Below are 23,897 nucleotides of genomic sequence, written 5' to 3'. Positions count from 1 at the left end.
TGTTGACCTACAACAGTGTCTTTAATCGCCCTAATATAAAATCTTTAATTTGAGTGAACTTCTAATTTTTTTGAACTTTATAAAAGACATTAATTTATTATTCAATATATTTATCAGATTTTGAATAAAATTTTTATTACTATATTTTATTTGAAAGATGAAAAGAAAAAGAAATCTTTTAATAAAAAATAGAATTAGTGTAAAATTGTCAGGACCTTAAAACCCCTGTGTTAGTGGAAAGCCAGGTGTAGGTGCAAGGGTTTCTGAAATTCAGAAAGTGGAAGACATGTGTGAACTGCATAGTGGACGATTGGTTTTGACGGTAGTTTATAAGTCAAATTTCAAATTTCGTGTCACTTTTCTGCATGCAGCCTTCATCTTCAACTTTCTAAGTTTTTCATTTTCTCCTCCTTCTCTCTATAAATCTCATTCTTCTCTCTATGAATTCTCATCTTTTTCTTCTTTTGATCAACAATCAGACCACGTCTAAGTTCTCCTGGTGTCAAGAGCTTTCTATTGCACTGATCAAGTTATTGGTTTGAACTGGTAAGTTCATTCTTCTCTTAGCACGGTTGTTTCTGTCACATGGAAACCTAGATTCTGGTTACATGAGTTTATCATCTTCTTCTATGGAATTCTGATAGCAATTCTGGTATGTTATTTGGTCTAGTTTTGTAAACCAGGAAACTTTAAAGTGTATAAGATTAGTAGTGGTGAGCCAGATACTGCAACTGTGAGCGTTCGACTAAGTTTAAGAGGTAAGGGAAGCTTGTAATTTAATTATGATTCTTTGTTTTGAATGTTGGCTTGGGTGTTTGATGTTCTGTATATATATTTAGTTGAGATGAAATTATAAATGTTGTTGTATGATTATCTGTATGTGAGTGATGGTTATACATGGTGAAAAATGGATATGAATAGAGTATGAGTTTCAATCTGCAGTATTCCGTAATTGTTTCCGAAAGTCAATCTTGACCGTTCGGTTTTCCTTTGAGCATTCGGTCTAAACTGGATTCTTCTTTTGTAGAGAATTTCATCTAATGACCGATCGATTTTATATTATTATACTTGTAAATAAGTGTTCGGTCTACGTATAGTTTCCTATTTTTACTTCTTAAATCAGCTTAGTTAAGGTATTCAATAATACTTAAATCTTAAATATTATATTTATCCTTTGTTGAAAATAAGTTATATGTATTTGTATTTAGAATATATTCCTTCATTGTATAAGCTCAGTAGTGCTCGGTCTTGAACCAAGCGGTCGGTCTTGAACCAAGCATTCGGTCTTGAACCAAGCCTTCGGTCTTGTTATAATCCTCAATTATGTACTTATATTTGAAACTAGGAGTGTTAGGTCCAACTCAGTAGTGTTTGGTTAAAAGCTTGTGGTGTTTAGTTTAAGTTCTTAGGTTTCGGTTAAAAGCTTTCATGATTTTAGGTTAAGTCTAATTATATGTATTTCGTACATTCTTAGAGTTTTGTCTAGTAAAGACCGTTCGGTCATAACTGTTGAGTATCGAGTAAACGTTCTGTGTCACCAAAGTCTTATCTAGTATGGACCGTTCGGTCCTGTTCTGTGGATAAGTGAAAGACCGCTCGGTCTTACACCAAGTGTTCGGTTATGTTAGTCTAAAAAGTATTCTCTTGTTCGTTCTTGCTTCTAAGATTTAGGTTATCTATTTCAGTTTTGTTCCAAGATGGGATCTTGTTTTCTGGGTTCCGTTTGACTGTATTGATGATGAAATATGATGATATTTAAAATGTGATATGAATGGAATAGTATGGATATGAAAGAGTATTCGAGGGAGGAATATCTCATGGTTGGTTATTGGAATGGTAGAGTATGAATGTGGTTATGCTTAGCTAGCGTTTATCCTGATATTCTGTGATTACTCATTCTCAAGTAGAGAAGAGTAAGTCATGTGTGAGAATGGCAGGAGGTCCTAGTCCATAAGGTGAACTTGGACGAAACAGACTAACCTCAGGTGGCAGCTGTTGAGGGCATCCCAGCTATTACATCACCCGGGTGCAAAAACGTTGTAGCTACATAGAATTCATACAGTCCGGACAGTAAGAAGTAAAGTGGTCGGTCATTGCATGCATTACTGTATGGTTATGGTTGGAAATGTCTGATTGGTTGATCCATGATTGACCTATTGATTTTATCTTAGATTTGTGTGAATTCTATGTTTTTTGAATTAATTAAATTACACAAGCTTACCATATTCTCCTGTTTTGTCTTGTTGTCCGTCCGGTTATTCTTCCTGTTGCAATGATCATCCTGTGGATGTGAGCAGAAGGGGACGAGTGTTTACTGGAAGAAGCTTTGGAAGAAGTGGAAGTGAAAGCTGAACCATAGGACCGTACGGTCGTTAGAATTGATTCTATTTTGTATAACCGATCGGTGTAAGCTTAGTGTTGGAACCATTCGGTCTAGACTTTTGTTTTGTAAAGTTTAAATTCTGGAGTATTGTTGTAAGATCGTTCGACCATAAACGTATCTCTTCTCTTTCAGAACTGAACTGTAATATTGTTAATTGTAAGTATTTCATAATATGGTTCTACTGTATTTTTAGGATGTTATAAAAATCAATTAAAATGAAATTGTATAAGTTTGTATATTCATTGAAGATATATATATATATATATATATATATATATATATATATATATATATATATATATATATATATATATATATATATTTAATTTAAATATATTTTCAACCAAAAATCAAACACAGGCAACAAGCTAGTTATGATTTTCCTCTCTTGTTATATATTTTGTTTAAAAAGTTATGACAAATTTAGAGAATCCGAAAAGTAGATAATAGACTCCTTTTACATATTTGATTTATGTGCCAACGTTAACAATTCTTTTAACTTGTATAATTATAATGATGATTTATAAAATAATTATTAATACGCGAAATTAAGGTTTCAACTTTTACCCCAGGCTAAAATATACATTTGTTTACATGATAACATTGATTCAATCGAAATTCAGCATAATATTTAATTTAATATAGTAAAAGATGTTAGAACTTGTGGCACCACGTCGTAACAATCGCTATCAATCAGTTGGATACAAGTCACTATTATATCTTAAACAACTTCAACTTATTATTATCATAATTTATGTTGAGATATCTACAAAGAAAGAAAAGGAAATTGTGATATTTGTGACCTTATTGATACACGCACTATTTGGCTCTGTCCCAATCGAAATTTAGGAGTTTAATAATAACACGTCACACTCCATTCTGTTTGAGTCTATGACAAGCATATAAAAAAGCATTTATTGGTTAACAAGGGAAAGAAATAGTGTGAAGTTAACATTTAGTTATGATATTTTCTTGTTTAATCGTTTCAATATATTTATAAGTCTTTCATAATACATAAAATTCAATAATTCTATAGTTTCTGATAGTTCAATTATTTTATGTAACTTTTAGTTCAACACATTGTGTACTGGTTGGTAGTATACAATATCTTAGCTTTGAAATTCCACTGATTCTTTGAGCACTTGTTTTCTTCATTCTAATGAAAATCTATACGTGATGCTATTGTTATTCTTGTTTTGAAGAATAAAATCCAGTTTATAGATAAAACTCTCTTCAAATCTATACATTATCTACCTTTTGGATCATGCAGGGTCCTATTACAGGTTAATCAAGGATTATATCAATCATTTACACAAAGATTACAAAGGGTGGAATCTACTTTTGAGGTCTGGAAGGATCTCAGGGAAGATATTATCAAGGATTGTTGAATTTCATGAAAAGGTTGTTCACTTTCAAACAAGAAAGATGATTAGATTATGATATCGATTTTATGGATTTGAACTCTACCTCATCCGCTTTTACATCATGAGATGGGAAAGAACAATCTAATTGCTGAAATAAGAATTACTCTACAAATGATACCTGTCGTTTGGTAATTTCAAAGACTAAAATAATACATTTAAAACGTTAGAAACTAAATTGTCTAATACTAAGAATTTCATATAGTAATTTGATAAAAAGTAAAATCTGGTCTTGAATAAAAAATCACTCTACTCAATTTGGTCCTTAAAGAAAAAGTAACTAAATATTCCTCAAGATTATAAACCAGAGATACTTTAATTGTTCCATCATTCTCCCTCTATGCCTAGTACATTATCAGTCTCTGAAAAACAATAAGTATCAACTTTATTGGTCCCTTGCGTAATTCGGGGGAAAAAATACCATCAACTATATAAAAGTAACCAGGACCAGTGACATAGGGCTAATGTGCTGGACGCCGTTCTAATTTTAAATGGTCCTTCAGAAATTTCTTAAAGCTATCCTCTGTGCTTCCTCTATAGGGTAGAACCTTCAATACAGAACAGAGAACAAAAACTCTAAATGGATACAATTGCTTAAGAATTTCAGGGTCCCTATCATAATCCTGCCAAGAAGAAATAATGCTGTGATTCCAGATGCTAAGAAATATATGTAACTCAATACATACACTGCACACAATAAAATATATATGGGAAGTATGACTACTTACCTTTTCAGTTATTACAACAACTGGTTTGGAATCAAACTTCCCCTCTAGTTCTCTAAGTTTGGCTCTGATTATCTCAATATCCTGGATTAATTGAAAATATAGAATAAAGTAGCATCTTAGTTAGTGTCTAACTAAACCACATAAGAAAATTCAAAATAAATTAATAAAAAAGTAGACAAAGCTCAAATATGATCCTCTTGCAGCTATCTCACAAACTATTGTCCATTTTAACAGCACAGCATCCAGAAAAACACAACAGGTTTAAATGGTGTTTTCAATTAACATGGTATGCCGTCAGTCAACAAATTATTTCTTCCAAATTCAGGAGAAAAGTGTACCCTGGCATGGAATATGTGATGATCACTGAAATCTATTCGATCAACATAAAGTGCTCGCATCTGCATCAGCATCAAGATATCTGCAGTTTAGAGATTAAATAATAAATACAGACAGAAGTAAGGAGAAAAGAGAGTGAAAATCCACCTAAAATCCATACACCATTATATTTAGATAGCATGGCAAACAAAGAGGTTTGTATGTGTTAGTCATTAAGCGTGGAACACCCGTTTAATCCTTATTGTCTCTCAATTCCATAGTCGATCATTTTCTAGTATATTTTAGTATTTATTATATTAAACAGTTGTGACAAGAATGTCTCCCACTTAGTTATACATTTCATTAACTAGAATTTGAGTTATTTTACTTCTAATAGATCCGAAAGTTAAGAAATTTCACAATTATATGATTTTAGATAAAATGGTGGATAAGTCTTAGGATGTTAAAATGAAACAGTCAATTAAAACGTTTGTGCTAGATATCAAATAAATTTCATTAGGATAAGGAGTAACTAGTACGGATGAATACCTTTTGAATCTGCTTCACAAAAGGCTCCGCAGAACCAATAGCAGAAACACATAATGTAGTAGCCTCATGAAGAGCCGTCAATGGTATTTTGGCATTGATAGTTCCCACCTCAAATAAGTAAGTTGGATCCATTTTTGTAAAGAAAATACAAACAGACCTTTTAATCCTTAAGATCATTGATTCAATATCCTTCAGAGTATGCTCAGAAACCTGTTCTACCAAAGTACAATTTTCAGTAATATGACAAGCTTTTAAAACTCAGCATAACCAAAATTGCTCATGCAAACGGCAAAACTACACTGATGAAAGAACAGCTTGTCAAAAAGGTAAGCAATTTTCTTGAAAGGGAACTACATATATCATTTTATCATACCAAATCAGCATGATGGATTACAACTGCATCTGCTCGCCTAAGTGCAGTCAAAGGTTCCCTTAGCGGTCCACGAGGCAATAGTTGAAGGTTACCCCAAAGAGTTAATCCGTTAACCATTACAATATCCAAATCTCGCCACAAGCTCCAATGCTACCTTACATGTAGATAATACGGTTTAGAGCAAATGCCACATCAAGGCAAAAGATAAAATCTTAATTTCAAGCATTTGTGTCACTAGCACCAAAGTAGTAACATAATTATCAGAGCAGATCACAAGTGGGGAACAAGGTATTTTCAGGATATCATTAAGAACAAAATCCTGAAATAGTAAATGAACAAAGTGAGGAAAATAATCAAGTGGGGAGAAGAGTTGCATTACCTGCATAGCATCGTCAAGAACTACAACCCCAATTTTTTCTGAATGAAGAGAATTCTGAACCTTCCGTTCAAGGTATTGTTTCTCGTGCCATGAAGTCTTACAAATATCAATGTAGCCATATTTTCGGATAAAATGCCTTGCAACAGCAGCTCGGTTAGCACCAACACCAATCTTAGTTGGTGTCCCAAGTAAATGCCTCCTAAGCATGTTGACTTCATCCCCACCACCATAACCCTGCCAGACATTGACCGCTTCGGTTTAAACTTAAGAGCACAAAAATCAAGAAAAGCGGCATAAGTCATAACCAAGTGTCATTATTTCACATGGAGGTAAATCCTAAAGGTATGGCAAAAGAATACACACATCAGCCACTGTAACATTTAATTATTAACCAATTATCAAACTATGCTAATAATTTATGCACTTATAATCATAGCTATCTAAGCCAGTTCAGACTAGCCAGTCAGTCAAATTGGACTAACTGAGAAACCAATGAACACATGGTGTAATTGAAAAGGCTGCGTACAATTATATTGTTTCATACCTTTGCTTATCCAGGAGCCTCTTGGCATCAGGATACGTAAGAAGAAAAAATAATGTTAAAAGTGAGAACAAATATATGTTGTTTTAGTAAAAAGAAAAAATAAAATCTGCTTTTCCATAACCTAGAATCAGCTTATGTATATACTAAATTATAAAGTTATTTCACATTAGTTTTTTTAATTTATGTACGAGCTTATGAAAAACTAATGTCATTTTTTTTGTTACACTAGAAGTGCTTAATAATCAATTAATAAATAACCACTAAGAAAAGTATAAATTTATCTAGTTAAATTCATCATTTATGTTTTTTCGGCTTACTGTGGGAAAAAAATCACTAGTCTATAAAAATTGAACCAAGAAGATACAGTAACAGCTATTAATTCGGGGAATGCAAAAAGAAAAAGAAATACCCTAGAAAGAACTAGAGGTGAAATTCCGTGACGCGAAAAGCAGAGAGCGATGAACTCCACCATCGGCGTCTTCCCATTGCCTCCCCAACTCAAATTACCAACACTGATCACACGAACTGGCAAACTACACACACAAAAACAACACCACAGAAAACACAGTTAGTTAGTGAAGTTAAGGATTTGTTGGGATAAAGATTAGAAACGCTATTTCATGAATTCCAATTTCCTAAATTAGAAAGCGCAAACTGAAAAGGGAAAATTTACCATTGGACTTGAAAGAAGCGGTATTGGTAAAGTGAGCGGCGAAGTGAGAGGGCGAGTTTATAGAGTGTGGAGGCAATGGAAAGGAAAGGGAGCAGAGAGCGATGAAATGGAGTGAGGTGAGAGAGAGTGTGAGCGTAGGCTATTTCATTCACCGCACTTCTCAGTTTCTCCATCAATTTTCTTACTTTCTTTTCTTCTTCTTCTCCTTCCTTCCTGTAACCCTTTTGCCACACTCTAACCCAACACACCAACTAATTTTTCAATTCTTTATCATAATACAAAAATTATTTTCCAAATAAATATATTATACAAATATTTTCTAATAAATATAGAAAGTTTATCATGTAATTTGTCACGCTTCAGAAAAACGTGCACAGTGGAGTCCACGTGGCAGGCGCAGGGCGAGCCACCTCAGCCCGCACATGGGCGACAGCAGCGCCTGGCATCCACTGACGGATGCCAGCTGTCGCACGCCAAGCTGATCAGAGCGCAGTGGGAACGTGCGTTCGGCGTGGTGGAGTCCAGGTGTTCGCTCGGGAGTGGACGACCGTCCGTTGTAGGCTACTGAGGCATAGTGGAGTGCGCTGGTGGGTGCGGAAGTGCGCTGGTGGGTGCGGACGTGTGCTGGCGGAGTGCGGACGTGCGCTGGCAGGGTGGAAAGCAAATCTGAGAATTTCTGAAATACTCTCCACCCTCTGCACGCACCCCTCTTTCCTTCATTTCGGAAACACAAATTCTCTCCTCCTTCTCTCTACACCTGAACCTCTTTCTCTCTCTAAGGAACCACCACTCAAACCTCCTCCGTTCCACACTCCGGCAAGATTGAAGGACGCTTGGCGTAGGAGTTCCAGAGAGAACGTTCGGCTGGTGATGCTGGTAGGTTCTTTCCTTCCTCTCTGACGTTCGTCCTTCATGCATGAAAACTATGTTTGAATTGTACGTTCGTTATTCTCTTAGAGTAGCGTGGTTATGACTTTTGGTGTTGAGGTCGTTCGCTCGCACAGTGGATTAACGAGCGTTGGCAAGTAGGATTTGAGTGGAGAAGCGTTTGTGTGCGTCTGTGAACGTTCGGTCATTTCCAGGTAAGGGAAGCTTACTTAATTTAACTGTTTGTGATGTATGTTATGTGAGAGCGTTCGTTATTTTACTGTATAGATGCATGATGAATGATATAAATGATGATATGAACGTTCGTTATTTCACTGTATGATGTTACCATGACTGATTTGCATGAACGTTCGTTATTGTGATTATATGAAGCTGTTATGTTTAATTTATGATTGAACGTTCGTTTTATTGAATGAGAATGATATATGACTGAGAGTGGTGTCTGGTAATCGTTTACAGTACCCCTGTAAACGATTACCCGAGAGAATTAGCCAAAATGTACAGAAAGTCCAACACAGGTACTCAGTCAGATGAACAGGGGTCACCATTTGAAAAAAATGAGTTTTATGCATTTCTGCACTTTCCCTGAAACACTGTACGTTCGTTCTGGACGGTCACTGACCGTTCGGTTTTCCTTAGGAAAATGTTTGGTATATTGATTCTGTCATTTGACACTCTCTGGTTGAGTACGAACGTCCTCACTGTTTGAGCGTTCGGTTTGGCACTGTTGAATCCTGTACGTTTGATGAACTTCTTTCTTTCTGTGTGCTTGTATGTATATATATATGTAACAGTGCATTTTTCCCGTTCGTATTACTTCTCCAAACTTCTCTTAGTTTATCTTCAAGATTTTCAATCTTACACCTGACGTTCGCCCAGAATAGCGTTCGGTCATACACTGAGCGTTCGTCCAAATAGTGCTCGGCCTCGAGCGTTCGTTCAAATAGTGCTCGGCCTCGCACGTTCGTTCAAATAGTGCTCGGCCTCGAGCGTTCGTTCAAATAGTGCTCGGTCTCCAACTGAGCGTTCGTCCAAATAGTGCTCGGCCTCGAGCGTTCGTCCAAATAGTGCTCGGCCTCGAGCGTTCGTCCAAATAGTGCTCGGCCTCGAGCGTTCGTCCAAATAATACTCGGTCTCCAACTGAGCGTTCGTCCGAATAGTGCTCGGTATGATTTTGAGCGCTCGTTCTCTTTTCCACCAAATAGCGTTCGTCCAATGAACAGTACCATGCTTGGCCATTTCCTGAACGCAGCTGTTCCTCTGCCGTTCGTACTTAATACGAACGAGCGTTCTATTGGTCTCGTTCACTGCGTTCGTTCTCGGTCTCCTTGGGTTGGGACGTTCGGTATATGATATTAATGAACAGTACATGATGATGAATAGTGAATGATGATGAACCGTAAATGATGATGAATAGTGAATGATGATGAACAGTAAATGATGATGAATAGTAAATGATGAAGAGTACATGAGATGAATGGAAATGTTGTGACTTTTGAAAGAGCGTTCCAAGGAGGAACGACTCAAGAATTGATTATTGAGATTTGTAAAGTATGAATGTGGTAAGCTTATCCGGTCGTTCATCCTGATGTTCCGTGAGTACTCATCCTCACGTAGAGGGGGTACGTCATGTGTGGGAACGGCAGGAGGTCCTAGTCCTGATGATTATTGGACAGATAGGATTAACCTCGGGTGGCAGCTGATGATAGTTCCAGTTACTACATCACCCGGGTGCACGAACACCGAAGCTACACAGAGTTCATACAGTCCGGACAGTCAGTCGTGTTAAGTTTTATTGAGTGAGTACGTTAAAGTGGGTTGTTATGTAGTGAATGTGTATGTTGAGATATGCATGTATGTTGAATTATTTACCTGAAATTGTATGCTGATGCATGAGTTGAATTACGTAAGCTTACCCTTTCGTTTTCCTTGTGTTGTCAATTGTCCTTGTACGTCCGTCTTGTCATTGCGATGATCATCCGTGTGGATGTGAGCAGAGGGAGACGAGCGTTTGGAAGAAATGCTGAATGAAGAGAACCTGATTAATGTTGAAATGAAGACCGAACAGTGAGACCGCTCGGCCAGTAGTGTGATTGTTGAATTGAGTGGTCGTCCGACCATCCTTTGTTTTCGCTTAAGTTGATTTTGGACCGTTCGGTAAATATTTTCTGTAAACCGTTCGGTCAGGCTTTTGTTTTTAGTGGAAAAACTGTTTGAGATTATTATTAAATGTGACTTTCTGAATTTATAGTTATGACTGTATTTTTGGGATGTCACATAATTCATTCATTGTTTGGATAGCACTTTAGTGATAATATCTATATAAGAGAGAAATTCATTAATAAATTGTATTACAAATTGGTTATCACACATCTTTCTAATTTCACATATTCAATTTTACCAATTTCGTCACTTATTTACAATAACACTTACTTTAAATTACTTATAATTATGCACATAATGCATAATTTCACCATCAAATGTAAAACATAAAAAATAAAGTACCATCGATAAAAGAATAACTACTTATTTAAATTAAGAATATGATTCTGTCTATTAATATTTTTTTAATTAGGTTCTTGGCAAATACAACAATATTTAGGTTCAAATGAAAATTTTAAAGAGATGTAACTATAATGAAATAAAAGATGAACATTTTCTTTATATTTTTAGATTTTTTATTCTTTATCTGTTTAAGTTTATTTTCATTAGAACTTTAGGTTTAGTAACTTATTAACTAACAACACAAATTAGTAAGATATAACTTACTTTAGAAACTTATAACTTAGGCCAACTTATATCAAGTATCATATCTTCTAGCTTTAAAATTATGGGTTAAATATGTTTTTAGTCCCTAAACTATTGGTCGTTTTTGGTTTTAGTCCCTCTTTCAAAATAAGGTACGATTTGGTCCTCATTCTTTTCGAAACTTTGGTTTTAGTCCTCTAAAACTAACACCGTTAAAATTTAGCTGACGTGGCTAACGGTAGACTGACACACTATTTTTTTTTTCAGTGTTTCTCACCATTTCTCCCTCTCTCTCTTCCTTCCATCTTCCACCCAACTTCATCTTTCACAGCATCTCCGATCACAAAGCTGGCAACTTCTCAACCAAAGCTGGCAGCCCATCTTTTGCATCTGGAAGGAAAAAGTACATGGTGAATTGGCGTTTATCTTCGCCTTGCTTGTAGGGAAGACCAAGGACTTTAAAACCCTCAAAAGGCCTTATGAACTGCTTCTTCTTGCTAGTCATGAAGGGAACCTTGACTGATTTGCCATCAAGAAGGTGGAAATCATGGTCTTTTGTAATTGAAGCATCAAACTTCTCATTCCACGCTCCTTTGAAGTACAGTGCATTTGCAAAGATGAGTCTGGTTGTACTGTCAACAAATCCAGCAGGAAGAAGTTCTTTTACAAGGCCATTTGTCTCCTTTTCGGCCCAAGAATTAACTTCATTGGCCACTTCAACAGCCTTAGAAATTAAAAATTATTATCAAATTTAAAATCAATTGTATAAATGGACAGGTGCCCCTTTTATCTCATGCATTTCAATAAAAGTGTTTAAGTTTTTGGAAAAAAAATATTCCCACATAAATACGATTGTAACAGACAGCAATGAGGAGAGCTACAAAAACAGACCCTCTTTGAAAGATGAAGTTGGGTGGAAGATGGAAGGAAGAGAGAGAAGGAGAAATGGTGAGAAACACTGAAAAAAAAATAGTGTGTCAGTCTACCGTTAGCCACGTCAACTAAATTTTAACGGTGTTAGTTTTAGAGGACTAAAACCAAAGTTTTGAAAAGAATAAGGACCAAATTGTACCTTATTTTGAAAGAGGGACTAAAACCAGAAACGACCAATAGTTTAGGGACTAAAAACATATTTAACCCTAAAATTATTTACCTTTTTTCCTATAATTTATAATTATTCTATACATTTCAGTACACTTTCTTATTATGAATTCAATTTTACACAGACAAACTATTATTACACTTTTTTTTAATATTTATTAGTTTTTATTTATTTTTAATTCAAATTAAAACATATTTAACATCACAAACTAAATTCATTACATTTCATTATAAAATATTATGTAAACATTATACAATGTGAAGATTATAAAAAAAACTAAATGGAATAGTATTTTAAATTGAAAAAAAAAGGTTTAATAGCCTCTTTGGTTCCCACTTTCGTTGCCTAATGTCAAATCAGTTGTCATTTTTAAAAGTGGTTGAAATATATTCACAGTTAATAAAATGTGTATCAAATTTGTCTCTTCCGTTAAGTATCATCAAACGGAGTTAATGCATTAATGATGTGGCACCAAATATTGACAACATGTCAGTATATTGATTTGTGAGTGATGACATGTAAGTGTGCATCTTGCGTTTCAGAACTTCGGATTTGTAGGTCCTCCTCGAGAGAGGAAAAGTGGTCAGAGAGCTCCTTCCAGAGGAGGGTGTGAGGAAGAAACGCTAACAGCGGGACAATACCTGAAATAAACAGATGAAAAGAAGATCATGATGGGTGCATTTTCTGATTCATTACAATTAAGAAGAAAAAGAAGCCTAAACGACGATGTTTGGAATCCCCTCTATAGGCAGAGACCGCGCTAGTGAGAGCCCAAAGGGAAGGGAAACAGACCAGTGACCGGTTAATACCCATCAGATCCGAACATACCGACAACTCGGTCACTATCACCCCCTCCCCCCGAAATGATGTCGTTCCCTCACCACCATCGAACCCAATCGGAGATGCATTTCCGGATCATCGACGACTTTGACCTCGAGGTCGATCTTTCTCCCCGCATTTCCAAGATCTCACCCTGCCCAACCAATCCGGACCCAAACCTGAATCTCCGCCGCACGAGACCGCCTGCTCGGGTCACCGGAGGAGTAATTCCGCGGACACCTCTTCCTCCTTGCTGCTCGAAGGCATTGAGGCCAAGAAGGCCTTGTCCCCCGATAAGCTCGTCGAACTCTGGACCGTTGATCCCAAACGTGCCAAGAGGTTCCTTTTCTCTCTTTCACATTGTGATATCATTGCGATTTCAATTCCTGGTTTCAATTGTCACTTTCTCGCGTTGTGACTGAAGGGGATGGGGCATGTGATGCAGGATTCTCGCTAACCGTCAATTCGCAGCGCGCTCCAAAGAGAGGAAAGCTTGTTATGTGTCAGAGCTTGAAAGGAAATTTCAATCCCTTCAAAGAGAGACCGCTTCTTCCACTGTGAATGCAGGGTCTTTATCTGACTTAATAATGAGGCTCAATCATATTTTGAGAGTCTCAATCATAAGTTTGAGCCTGATGTTTTGGTTTACACTAGTTTGGTTTATGGGTGGTGTCGTACTGGTAACATATCCAAGGCTGAAGAGGTGTTTAATGAGAAGGCTAGGAGGACTGAGAAGGTTGGGAGGACTGAGAAGGTATTGCAGCTTTACAATCAGATGAAGAGGCTAGGTTGTCTTGCAGATACCATTAGCTACAATTTCATCATTGAGAGTCATTGCAGGGATGAGAATCTTGATGAGGCTGTGAAGAATCTCAATTTGATGGTGAAGAAAGGGGTTGCTCCTAATGCGTCCACTTTCAATTGTGTTTTTGGATGCATAGCTAAGTTGCATGATGTGAATGGTGCGCACTGGATGTATGCTAGAATGAAGGAGCTGAAGTGCCAGCCCAATACGTCGATGTTTTGTGAAATGAAGCACTGGAACAATGCTTACAAGTTAATGAAGGAAATGGTTGAAGAAAAATGCCTAAGACCCAATCTATTAGTTTATGAAACGGTTATGGAGCTGCTCAGAAATGCTGATTGATTGACATCTTGGATGAAGTATTTTCTGTTAAGAAAATTTATAAACGTGATGGCCATGATTTAGAATTTGGTTTGTGGCCGAAATTCAGGTGTTCATGAGGGAAAAACACAAATGTGATTTGAAGCATTTTGTTTCCTCCAAGCGGAAGCAATAACAAGCTTCCGGTACAAATCCAAGTTCTCGTTCTGCAAGAAGGTATGAACGTCAGGTGTCTTCACGTTTTCTGCACCGCCACGCTCCTCTAGGCTGGCCTTCAAGTCTTCGTGATCTCCGTGGCTTGCTCCTTCACGATGGGGGTGACCAATAGACTCGATTTTCTGATGACCGGGTTGACAACGACCGGAATCAGAGACTCGAGTACAAGGACGTAGGCCCAGCCTAGGTCGTGGCCGGGCTTTTCCCCTCTCTTGTTGACTGGAAAGAGAGGATTGGAGCTCCACATGGGAAGAGTCAGATAATAAAGTAGTAAAAGTGAATGAGATAGTGACACGTTGTGATGTCAATATCTACAAAATGCCACGTCTTCTGCCAGATCATCCATCCTTAACGCCGTTTGTTTCTATTTAACGGAAGGGACAATTTTGATGCAAAATTTAATAAGTGAGGACCAAGTTGACACTTTTTTAAAACCAGAGACCAAATTGACATAATCGAGCAAAACTGGGGACAAAAGAGGCTATTAAGCCAAAAAAAATTATGAAAATTGTATATTTAATTAGTATTAATACTAATAGTAGTGCGGTCAAAACAGATCATACAACCCAACCTAGTCCATTACGTGTTGGTCACTTAGTGAGTCAACTCAACCCGACTCACTTATTAACAAATTGAAAAAAATTCGAACATGACCCGACTCATCACGAGTTGGTGAGTTAAACAGATTGACTAACTCACTTAATGACAAGTTTTTTTTTCAATTAAAAAAAATAACAAATTTTTTTCTAATTCAAATCTAAATAAATCTCAATACAAAATGATGTTAAATTCCAAAGATAATTCAAAATAAAATAAAAAAAATAATACAATCCAAAATCATCTTAAACTCCAAATATAATCTAAAAGCAAACATAAAAAACAAAATTAGGTGGGTTTGCGATGATCATTACAACAAGAACCAAACATACACCAATAGACAAACAATAAAACAAATAAATAGGGTAAACTAATGTAAAAAGAAACCAAAAATCGCATATTAAGATTTCATTATACATTCAAATCAAACAATTCATCCTAATCATGTCATTAACCTAAATAAAACCATTCGGATAAATATGTTGATGTTAGACTATGACAAGTTTTTGCACTTGTAATGTGGAACAACTGCCCCTCCCCAAGCTACCACACAAGGCTAATCCGTTTATCACTTATAGACAAAGAATATCAAACCATAAACTATGACCTCCTGCTACTCCTCACCACATAATCCCTTCTCTATTTGAGTTGGAACAATTATTAGAGCATCGGGATAACTTCTAAACTGAATCCCACATCACTTTACTTGAGACCACCACTAAGAATTTCACCTTAAAAATTCTTTCCAAATCATATCTAAATTCAATCATAATTTCCATATCATCATACCTTTCAAACATATCGTAGAGTATTAAATAAAATGCCATACCATTTAAATCCAAATGCAACAGGGAATAATAAGTAAAACAATCAAGAACTCCTAAACTCATTTGCCCAACGCCAAAATCATGGCGCCTAATGAGCACATACTCACCTAGCGAGAGCTCAAACAAAGAGTTTCTCCAATCCAACAAGCTGGCTCGCATAACATCTGAAACCCACTACCAAAACACCTCAAATACTCGCTCAACCACTCTGCATAATTTTGTAGAACACCAATTTTGCACACCAATTTTGCAGAGTTTGCACCCTCTCAGTCTCACCTAACCTATCTTAGACACTTTTACCAACTTCTACCACTCCTAATTTGTATTCTAAGTCATAATAGACCTGTCAAAGTACATATATATCCATCTTAAACCAAGTTTTAAACTCTTTTCATCATAAAATTCCAATTCAATTCAACTAAAACATCACTATATAGACCACAACTCAATTTTACCAATTTTAACATATAACTTAGCAACTTAGGGGTATGAACAAGTGAAGAATGGTCCAAATTATAATTAGCAAAATTTTATTAATTATTAAAACTTAAATAATTATATATATATATATATTCTTTTTTTTTATTTTATATTTTTAATTAATTTATAATTTGATAAATTAAAAACATATAAATTAGAATCTTCATCAATAAAAAAATGTGTTAAAAGATGGTGTGTTATAGAATATTTAAAAACAATTTTATTCTAAAACACTTTTTTTTCATTATACATTACAACTCGTTATTATAAATTAATTAAAATAAAAAAATACTTTCAAAATTTTATTCTAAAGAATCGCGCAAAGCCCAGGCATTGAAAAAAGACAAACTAAAAAAGAGCGTGTGGGGTTTACGCGACATGAGAGCGAGGAAACTCAGGTGGAAACTTGAAAGACAAAAAAGAACGAAATGATGAAAATTCGGGCAGCAAGCAAAAGGGCCACGCAGGGCCGTCCGGGCAGCGGGCAGCACTAAGCGCCGTTTTCAGAGTTCAGACCCTTAAGACGAAAGAAGGAGCCATCATTTATTATTAGGTACTGCCCCACTCACCCCAGCCTTAGCTTCGCAAGTTCGAAGCTCAGCCTAGGACACGAGCCTCCCAAAAAGGTCCAAACCTGTGTCCCTCGAAAACTCCACGGGAAGGGAGAACTAACGAAGCAAGGGAAGAGAGAGAAAAGAACAACGCGTTTCTAGAGAGAGAAAGACGAGCGGACAAAAGAAGAACGAACAGATTAGAGAGAGAGAGAGCAGTGGGTCTCTAGAGAGAAAGAGAGCAAGGGCGCGCGCGATGGTTCAGATCGCGAGGAGGAAGAAGGGACGGCCGTCAAAGGCGGATCTGGCGCGCCGCTCCGGCGAGTCTCCGGCAGCCGCGTCGCAGCCCGATCTCCGGCGAAGCCACCGGCGCCGGAGTGTGAGGTACAACATCATCGACTATGATGGCGACTACCTCGACGACGAGGAGGATGAGAGAAGGCGCGAAAAAAAGAAGCTCAAGCTCATGGCGAAGCTGAACCAGGATGGCGAAGAAGAGCCTGAAGAAGAAAATGACATGACGCCAAGCCGCACTGGCGCTGATGCTCCGGCGGACGAATACGAGGACGACGAAAACGAACAAGAGAAAGAGCACGAACACGAGCAAGAGGAAGAGCACGTAGAAGACGAAGATGGCGTGGTAATGCATTAGTTTAAAATTGCGGTTGCGTTTCTGTTGCGATCTTTGATGTTACTGGAAATTGCGGATAAGTGCGGCCATGAGTACATTGTCAACGCTAACAATCTTGACGTTTCAGCAGAATTCGTGTGTGTTAGTGTCACTGAGATTCTTCTTCGGTGTAATAGCCTATTGGTCCATGAAATTTCTCTCTCTAGATTTCTCTCTGTTCGTGTCGGAATCTAGAGAGAGATTAACTAACAAGTCAACTGTAAAAAAACTAAAACACAGAATCTGATCTCTCTCTATATATACATAAACTCTCTCTCTCTATATATATACTCTCTTTCTCTCTCCACAGGCTCTCTCTCTCTATATATAGATATACATAGCTGTCTCTGTCTATTATTTGAGTCTCTGTCGCAGTCTCTATTATAAATATAAGTGATGAGTGAAATATTTAGCCTTTGGACGCTATTAATTGTGTGCGTGTGTGTTTCTAATGATGACAGGTAAAGGGCAGAAAAGTGGAATCGAAAGGGCTGCACTCTATTTCTGTTTCAGGTTCGTGTGATTTTAATTGGGGTACTTGCTGTGGTTGTGGGTGTGGTTATTTAAATTTTTATATATATGGATAATTGAAAAGGAAAAAAGTGATGACTGCTCAAAGGGTATCAGTGGTTTCGTTTCAGCATCGGCCTTTGTGTGTTTTCATCAATTTTCCCTTTTTTGTTTTTGTTTTATTTTACTGTTAGGAACTCCGGTTATTCTTCAATCTGGGATTCCGTTGCCTGATAAGAGGACTCTGGAATTGATCCTTGACAAGCTTCAGAAGTATGTGTTTTCTTTTCTATTTTTCAGTGTTTGAGGGTGTATGGTGATGAATGATTTCTGGTGGTGTATGTTTTTGGGTACTATTTTTGTTTTCTGACTTTTGCGGGGTCTGGATGATGGCAGGAAGGACACTTACGGTGTGTTTGCGGAGCCTGTTGATCCAGAAGAGGTGTGTCAAATTTTCTCCCTGTGAGTTAGTAATCTTGCTTTTCGAAGACACCCCTGACTTGGAAGTTCAATTTCTGTTTTGACTCGCAGCTACCTGATTATCATGATGTGATCGACCATCCCATGGACTTTGCCACTGTGAGGCAGAAGTTGGCAGCTGGATCTTATACTACTTTAGAACAATTTGAGGTGTGCAAACATGTTTCAGCTGCTCATGATTGGAGGGTGTTTGCTGTTTTGTATTGAGTTTTAATTGTTTGGTACTGAATTTTGATGTTGATTGTGTGTGCTCTTCTAGATATATTATTTGTTGGTGTTTGAACTTGACATACTTACGATGTTTGGACTTGAGAGCTGAGACTCAATTTTAGGCAAAACATAACTTGCTCTGTCTTTTCTATAAAGAATTCAGCAATGATGACTATTATCAATGATGTATAGATTATCAGTGAAAGACTTGGGTTGTTAGCAAGAGTCAGCCAGATGTAGAGTGCTTAGCATGTAAGGAAAACATTCGGAATGGCTAGTTTCTTGACTTTTTCAGGATATTTTCAATTTTGAACTGGTTTTTCTGTAGTCACAGTGTTGCTTAAGGATGTTTATTGCATCATTTTATTAGGCAAGTATGTGCTGCATATTTTAATTTCTTATTCGTTGATGCATCATCCCATGTTTATTGTACTGTTAACTGAAGTCTGTCAGTATTTTGTTAAAACATTCTGAAAATGACATGATGCTAAACAGTTGTTACTTGTGTGCTTTTTGATTGGTTTTAACGGGCGATGATTGTAGCAGTATAATATGAATGGGATCGAATGAGACTTGGTGTTTATTTGATTGTGTTTTATACCCATGAGACACGTCTTTCAACCTGCTGATTAGTTGGATTTGGGCAATAGTGAAGGATTTATCCACAAAGCAGGCGGGAAAATCTTTTTATTTTTGTTAAACTCGTTCCTGCTTGATTGGCAATGAATCGTGATAGTCTAACTCTAACTACACTCTGACTTGGTGTTAATATTATAGTTTAACTCTTATGGATGTAGAACTTCAAAACATTTCATCCTTATCATTTGATTTGATTTTGATCATTCTTAAACCATCTTCTGAGCACAAGTTCTCTGTTTCTTCCTAGACCTTTTCTGGACAAAAGGGTTGTTTAATATTGTCAATAATACCATCTTCCTCTAATTATTGATTTCGTTGTCTATTGCCTCCCTTTTTATCATTAGTCAGAAGTATAAAAAGTAAGTAATATTTTGCACGTGGTTTCTGTTTCTGGCTTCCTGTTCTTCATGGGTATTTCTCAGATGGCAAATGCTAATGCCTGGAAGGATATGATACATTAGGTGTTGGGTTGGGAGTCTTGTTTTTCTAGGAAAACTGAGGCAGTATCTGTGGTATATATACATCAATGTTATTTTTAGATAGAAACTGTCGCTGAAGATTTCTGAGATAATGGTTCTTGCTTAATTTATTCCGGGAAGTAGAAATTATTTTTCTTGAAGTTGGTTATCTCTGATAAACTCGCGCGGCTTTTCTTTGTAATGACAATTTGTAGATACAGAGTCTGGTAAGGGGGACGCGGTCCCCTCCCAAATTTATTCCAGTGCATTAAATTACTATGAAAATCATTTTAGGCCTCCCTAAAGTTTATAAAAATGACTATTAAAAATTATTTGTGGAAATTGCCAGGTGGAGGATGGATAGAGAGAAAGGGAGGTGATTTGGTTTAATGGAAAGATAGTGGATTTGACTAGAAAGTTTATTGGTATATATGATTGATTTGATTGAATTAATGATGGTTGGTAGGTTGATTTTTAGTGTAAAGTTAAAATGTGTATTTTCTAAAACATTAACATTTTTTGGTTATAATAATGGTTGAGAAAATGAAAATAAACTATCTCTTAAAAACATTATTTATTAATTGTCATAATTATTAGAAAAAAATTAAATTAAAATCAATTAAATGGAATTATTTTAAAAAACCAAATGGACATAAGGATAAATTAACCAACAGTCCCCACAAAGCCCTCGCTTCTTCCTCACCTCACAATTCAAAACTTTTCCAATAAATCATCTCAAATCACCTATACCAATTTCACAATCCTCACAAATCAACTCAAATCAATCCTTAGGTGTTAATGGAGTGTATGATTGTTATATATTTTCCTAATTTATAAAAAGTATTATATATGTGTGTATAAAATATGAACTTTTTTGTATATTTTATGCACGTGAATTTGTTTTTTAGACTATATATTTTTAGTTCTTGGACCTCATCTAATAAAATTTCTGGCTCTGGCTTTGCATAGATGATTTTTAAACAATTGCAATTATGATGAATGGATATTCAATAAACGTGTGGGAATCAAATAGATCCCTCTATTAGATAAAAGTCCAAAATATTTTTCTCTCTAGTATTATCTTAACTGTGCATTGATTTTTATCTTCTGATCGAGTAAAAGTTGGTAGACAAGATTATACTCTAATTGCACTGACTTGTGAATGGAATCGTTGAATGCAGAGTGATATATTTTTAATTTGCTCAAACGCAATGCAATACAATGCAGCGGAGACTATATACCACAAACAGGTATACTGTTTGATGCTTCGCTGTGTTCCCCTCCCAACAAATTCTACATCAATGATTGTTTTATTCTGCTTACTGTGTGACTCCTATATTTGTCACAGGCACGATCAATACAAGAACTTGGACGGAAGAAGTTTGAGAAGTTAAGGATTGGGTTTGAACGCTCTCAGATGGAGCATAAATCAGAGCAAAAGGCAGGATCTAATTATTTTGTTAAGAAGCAACCAAAGAAGCCTCTAGTACGTACCTCACTGGAACCTGTTGGCTCTGATTTCTCTTCAGGAGCAACTCTTGCTACTATTGCAGATTTACAGCCAACTTCCCATCCGATGCAAGGCGGTAGATGTGAGAGGCCTGGCAATATTGATGGTATTTTGGAGGCAAATGCTTTCTGGATTGATGCAAATCAAGAGAAAGCTGAAGACGTTTTATCAGGTATTTCAGTAAAGAGATCATGCGATTATCTTTATCCTGTTACAGGTGTCTTTATTATTCCTAAACATACTTTTATGTTAAAATGTAGTTAATAATTTTGATTGTGTTGCTTTATTCTTTCAGGGAAAGGCCTTCACTCCAAGTGGGGAAGGAAGTCCGTTGTGCTTGATGAAAGTCGGCGTGCATCTTATAACATGTTCAATCAACCAATTGGTCGTTCAGAATCAATTTTTATGACTTTTGACAGTGAAATGAAGCAGCTGGTTGCTGTATGTATCATAAGCAATGAAATCTTATTCTTGAATAGCTGGTTTTCTTTTACTCATTGTCAAAACATAAAGAGTTACAATTGTAATTTTTGGATACAGGTTGGACTTCATGCTGAGTATTCCTATGCTAGAAGTTTGGCTCGATTTAGTGCATCTCTTGGACCTATTGCTTGGAAAATTGCTTCCCACAGGATTCAGCAGGCTCTGCCACCTGGCTTCAAATATGGTCGTGGTTGGGTTGGAGAGTATGAACAGCTTCCAACCCCAATATTAATGGTTAATAATCAGGTCCAAAAAGGAACTAGTTTGGCCATGAAGTTGCATTCAACTATTGAGTTACCAAAGGGTGACAAAAGTTGTAAGAATGTGGAACCCAGCATTGAGCATCCTGTAAGTGGGCAGATGCTAGATGGAAAACATCCTTTGATGCCTGATGGTGAAGGAAAACCTTTCTTTGGTTCTTCTGGAGAAAGGATCTGTGCTCCTGCCAACATCCGAAATCAGGAGCAGAACAACCAATCCAGGAAAATGGGCAAACCTGAGAATAAGGGTTTGAAACAAGAAGAGTTGAATTCTTTATCCTCAAGTAAGCAGAATAATAATGGTCTGGTTGCAAAGTTTACTAGTAACACTCCTGCAGCAGAGTCCAAGCCCAGAGAGATGGTGCCAAGGAACAAGTTCAAGCAGCCAGGTGTTAGTGGAGAGTTGCCTAATGGAAAATCCACAGATACAAGTTTGAACAGACAAGTGACTGGTCCATCACTTGAAACTACATCAAGCAATTCAAGCAGGGAAGGTCCTGTTGTCCATGGGAAGGAGCTGGGTGTTAGCGACCCTGTTCAGTTGATGGGAATGTTTGCTGAAAGGGCTCAAAAGCAACACAATCTCAATCATTTCGTTGTTGATACTCCACCAGTGACACTATCGGGTCCATCCGGACAGAGAGATGACTTAGGCAATGCTTCAGCAGCTGCTGCCCGTGCATGGATGTCTGTTGGGGCAGGAGGGTTTAAACAAGGACCAGACAATTCTAGTTCACCCAAAAATCAGACATCTGCAGATTCTTTGTACAACTCAACAAGAGAGTTCCATCAGCATATTTCAAGAATTCGAGGGGATTTTCCCTCTGCTGGAATGCCTTTCCAACCATTTCAAGCACCTGTTCCTCAATCTAGTCACACAGGCACTGTTTCACAATTTCCCAACCGGCCTACGGTTTTCCCTCACTTAGCATCTGCTGACCAATCTAGATTTCAGATGCAGTCCCCTTGGCGAGGACTCAGTCCTCGTAGCCAGTCAAGGCAGAAACAGGAAACATTTCCACCTGACTTGAATATTGGTTTTCAATCTCCAGGGTCACCTGCAAAACAATCTTCTGGTGTCCTCGTTGACTCACAGCAACCAGACCTGGCTTTGCAATTATGATAAGGCATTGCTGTCTTGGTATGGATGTTTCCAATTGAATTGGACTGGTCAAGGAATTTGTATTGCAGCTCCTGTCACGGATGTGGAATTTGATCCTTAAAAGGCTTGCATATTAGATGTGAAAATGCCAAACTCTACCCGGATTGGATTTAGTGCAGGAGACTGGATTTAACAACTCAACGTCTCACTATCATCATTTCCGGACGAGGATTGCCAAATCCATGCAACACGTTTCCGTTAACCTAGGGTTGAAGCTGTGGGAAAAAAAAGTCTGCATGTTGACTGATTATATATCGGTTGCAGGCAAAATATACTCCTGATCCCTTGTATGTATATTGTGTACAATTTGATTAAATTTGATTGCCTGGATATTTCGGTTCTTGGATGGGCATCACTTCTTAATTATGCTATTATTTTGTACATGAGATTTACATGTTATTAATGGAAAACGATTGCTTTCGTCTTTTTCTTTGTATGTCAACTTAATTCAGCTCCTTTGCAAAGACTTGTTCTCCTTGACAAGGTATTCTTTGTAAGTTTAACAAAATGAGCAGTTTTAATTTTCCTTATGGCACCCAAGATGTGTTTTTCTCTTTGAAACGCCAGTCAATTATTCTTATCTACCCTTCTTAATCACCTGTGTACACAATATGAGTATGTAGGACTGGAAAGAGAAAGTTGCACATTACTGATTTGAGAAAGGAACTAGTATCAATTTCTCATCTCCCCTTAACACAGGCTGAGTACGACACACTGAAGCAATTATTAGTTATTAAATGAAACCAAACAGCAGCAATGTACATGGTGGTTCGAAGGGTTCAAGGCACTTATAATG

General features: G+C 37.0%; 3 protein-coding genes across 4 annotated transcripts; 1 reads left to right on the top strand and 2 right to left on the bottom strand.

Annotated features, from left to right (window-relative positions):
- Positions 1 to 4,036: 4,036 nt before the first annotated feature.
- On the bottom strand, positions 4,037 to 7,620 carry LOC108321935 (probable tetraacyldisaccharide 4'-kinase, mitochondrial). Of its 2 annotated transcripts, XM_017553853.1 has the most exons (8): positions 7,366 to 7,620; positions 7,102 to 7,225; positions 6,149 to 6,382; positions 5,770 to 5,919; positions 5,397 to 5,606; positions 4,871 to 4,930; positions 4,533 to 4,613; positions 4,037 to 4,427 (listed from the first exon to the last, which is right to left on the bottom strand). In XM_017553853.1, exons 1-8 carry the CDS (start codon positions 7,536 to 7,538, stop codon positions 4,266 to 4,268), a joined length of 1,194 nt encoding a protein of 397 aa, XP_017409342.1. In that variant the 5' UTR covers positions 7,539 to 7,620; the 3' UTR covers positions 4,037 to 4,265. The 2 variants fall into 2 exon arrangements, with proteins under 2 accessions (XP_017409342.1, XP_052734797.1); XM_052878837.1 differs by lacking the exon at positions 7,366 to 7,620 and having other exon boundaries at positions 6,149 to 6,411; positions 7,102 to 7,222.
- Positions 7,621 to 11,341: 3,721 nt separating this feature from the next.
- LOC108321931 (serpin-ZX) lies at positions 11,342 to 12,916 on the bottom strand. Its single transcript, XM_017553847.1, has 2 exons — positions 12,896 to 12,916; positions 11,342 to 11,725 (listed from the first exon to the last, which is right to left on the bottom strand). Exons 1-2 carry the CDS (start codon positions 12,914 to 12,916, stop codon positions 11,342 to 11,344), a joined length of 405 nt encoding a protein of 134 aa, XP_017409336.1.
- Positions 12,917 to 16,624: 3,708 nt separating this feature from the next.
- LOC108321942 (uncharacterized) lies at positions 16,625 to 23,527 on the top strand. Its single transcript, XM_017553862.2, has 9 exons — positions 16,625 to 17,359; positions 17,851 to 17,902; positions 18,094 to 18,172; positions 18,296 to 18,341; positions 18,431 to 18,529; positions 20,868 to 20,936; positions 21,035 to 21,368; positions 21,492 to 21,637; positions 21,737 to 23,527. The coding sequence occupies exons 1-9, from the start codon at positions 16,976 to 16,978 to the stop codon at positions 23,060 to 23,062; spliced, it is 2,535 nt and encodes an 844-aa protein (XP_017409351.1). The 5' UTR covers positions 16,625 to 16,975; the 3' UTR covers positions 23,063 to 23,527.
- The last annotated feature ends 370 nt before the right edge of the window (positions 23,528 to 23,897 follow it).

Source organism: Vigna angularis, chromosome 6 (assembly GCF_016808095.1).
Source record: "Vigna angularis cultivar LongXiaoDou No.4 chromosome 6, ASM1680809v1, whole genome shotgun sequence".
NCBI lineage: Eukaryota > Viridiplantae > Streptophyta > Magnoliopsida > Fabales > Fabaceae > Vigna > Vigna angularis.
This window is presented reverse-complemented; position numbering and strand designations above follow the sequence as displayed.

Bases quoted from the DNA above. Each gene is read 5' to 3' on its own strand.
- LOC108321942 (XM_017553862.2), top strand. From the start codon at position 16,976: ATGGTTCAGATCGCGAGGAGGAAGAAGGGACGGCCGTCAAAGGCGGAT. The intron at 17,903-18,093 runs GTTCGTGTGATT...TTTTACTGTTAG, and splicing joins GCACTCTATTTCTGTTTCAG to GAACTCCGGTTATTCTTCAA. The intron at 18,530-20,867 runs GTGTGCAAACAT...CGTTGAATGCAG, and splicing joins CTACTTTAGAACAATTTGAG to AGTGATATATTTTTAATTTG.
- LOC108321931 (XM_017553847.1), bottom strand. From the start codon at position 12,916: ATGGGTATTAACCGGTCACTG. The intron at 11,726-12,895 runs GTCTGTTTCCCT...TTAATTTCTAAG, and splicing joins TGGGTATTAACCGGTCACTG to GCTGTTGAAGTGGCCAATGA.
- LOC108321935 (XM_017553853.1), bottom strand. From the start codon at position 7,538: ATGGAGAAACTGAGAAGTGCGGTGAATGAAATAGCCTACGCTCACACT. The intron at 6,383-7,101 runs GTATTTCTTTTT...AATGTCTGGCAG, and splicing joins CACCTCTAGTTCTTTCTAGG to GGTTATGGTGGTGGGGATGA. The intron at 5,607-5,769 runs GTATGATAAAAT...TTGGTAGAACAG, and splicing joins TAATCCATCATGCTGATTTG to GTTTCTGAGCATACTCTGAA.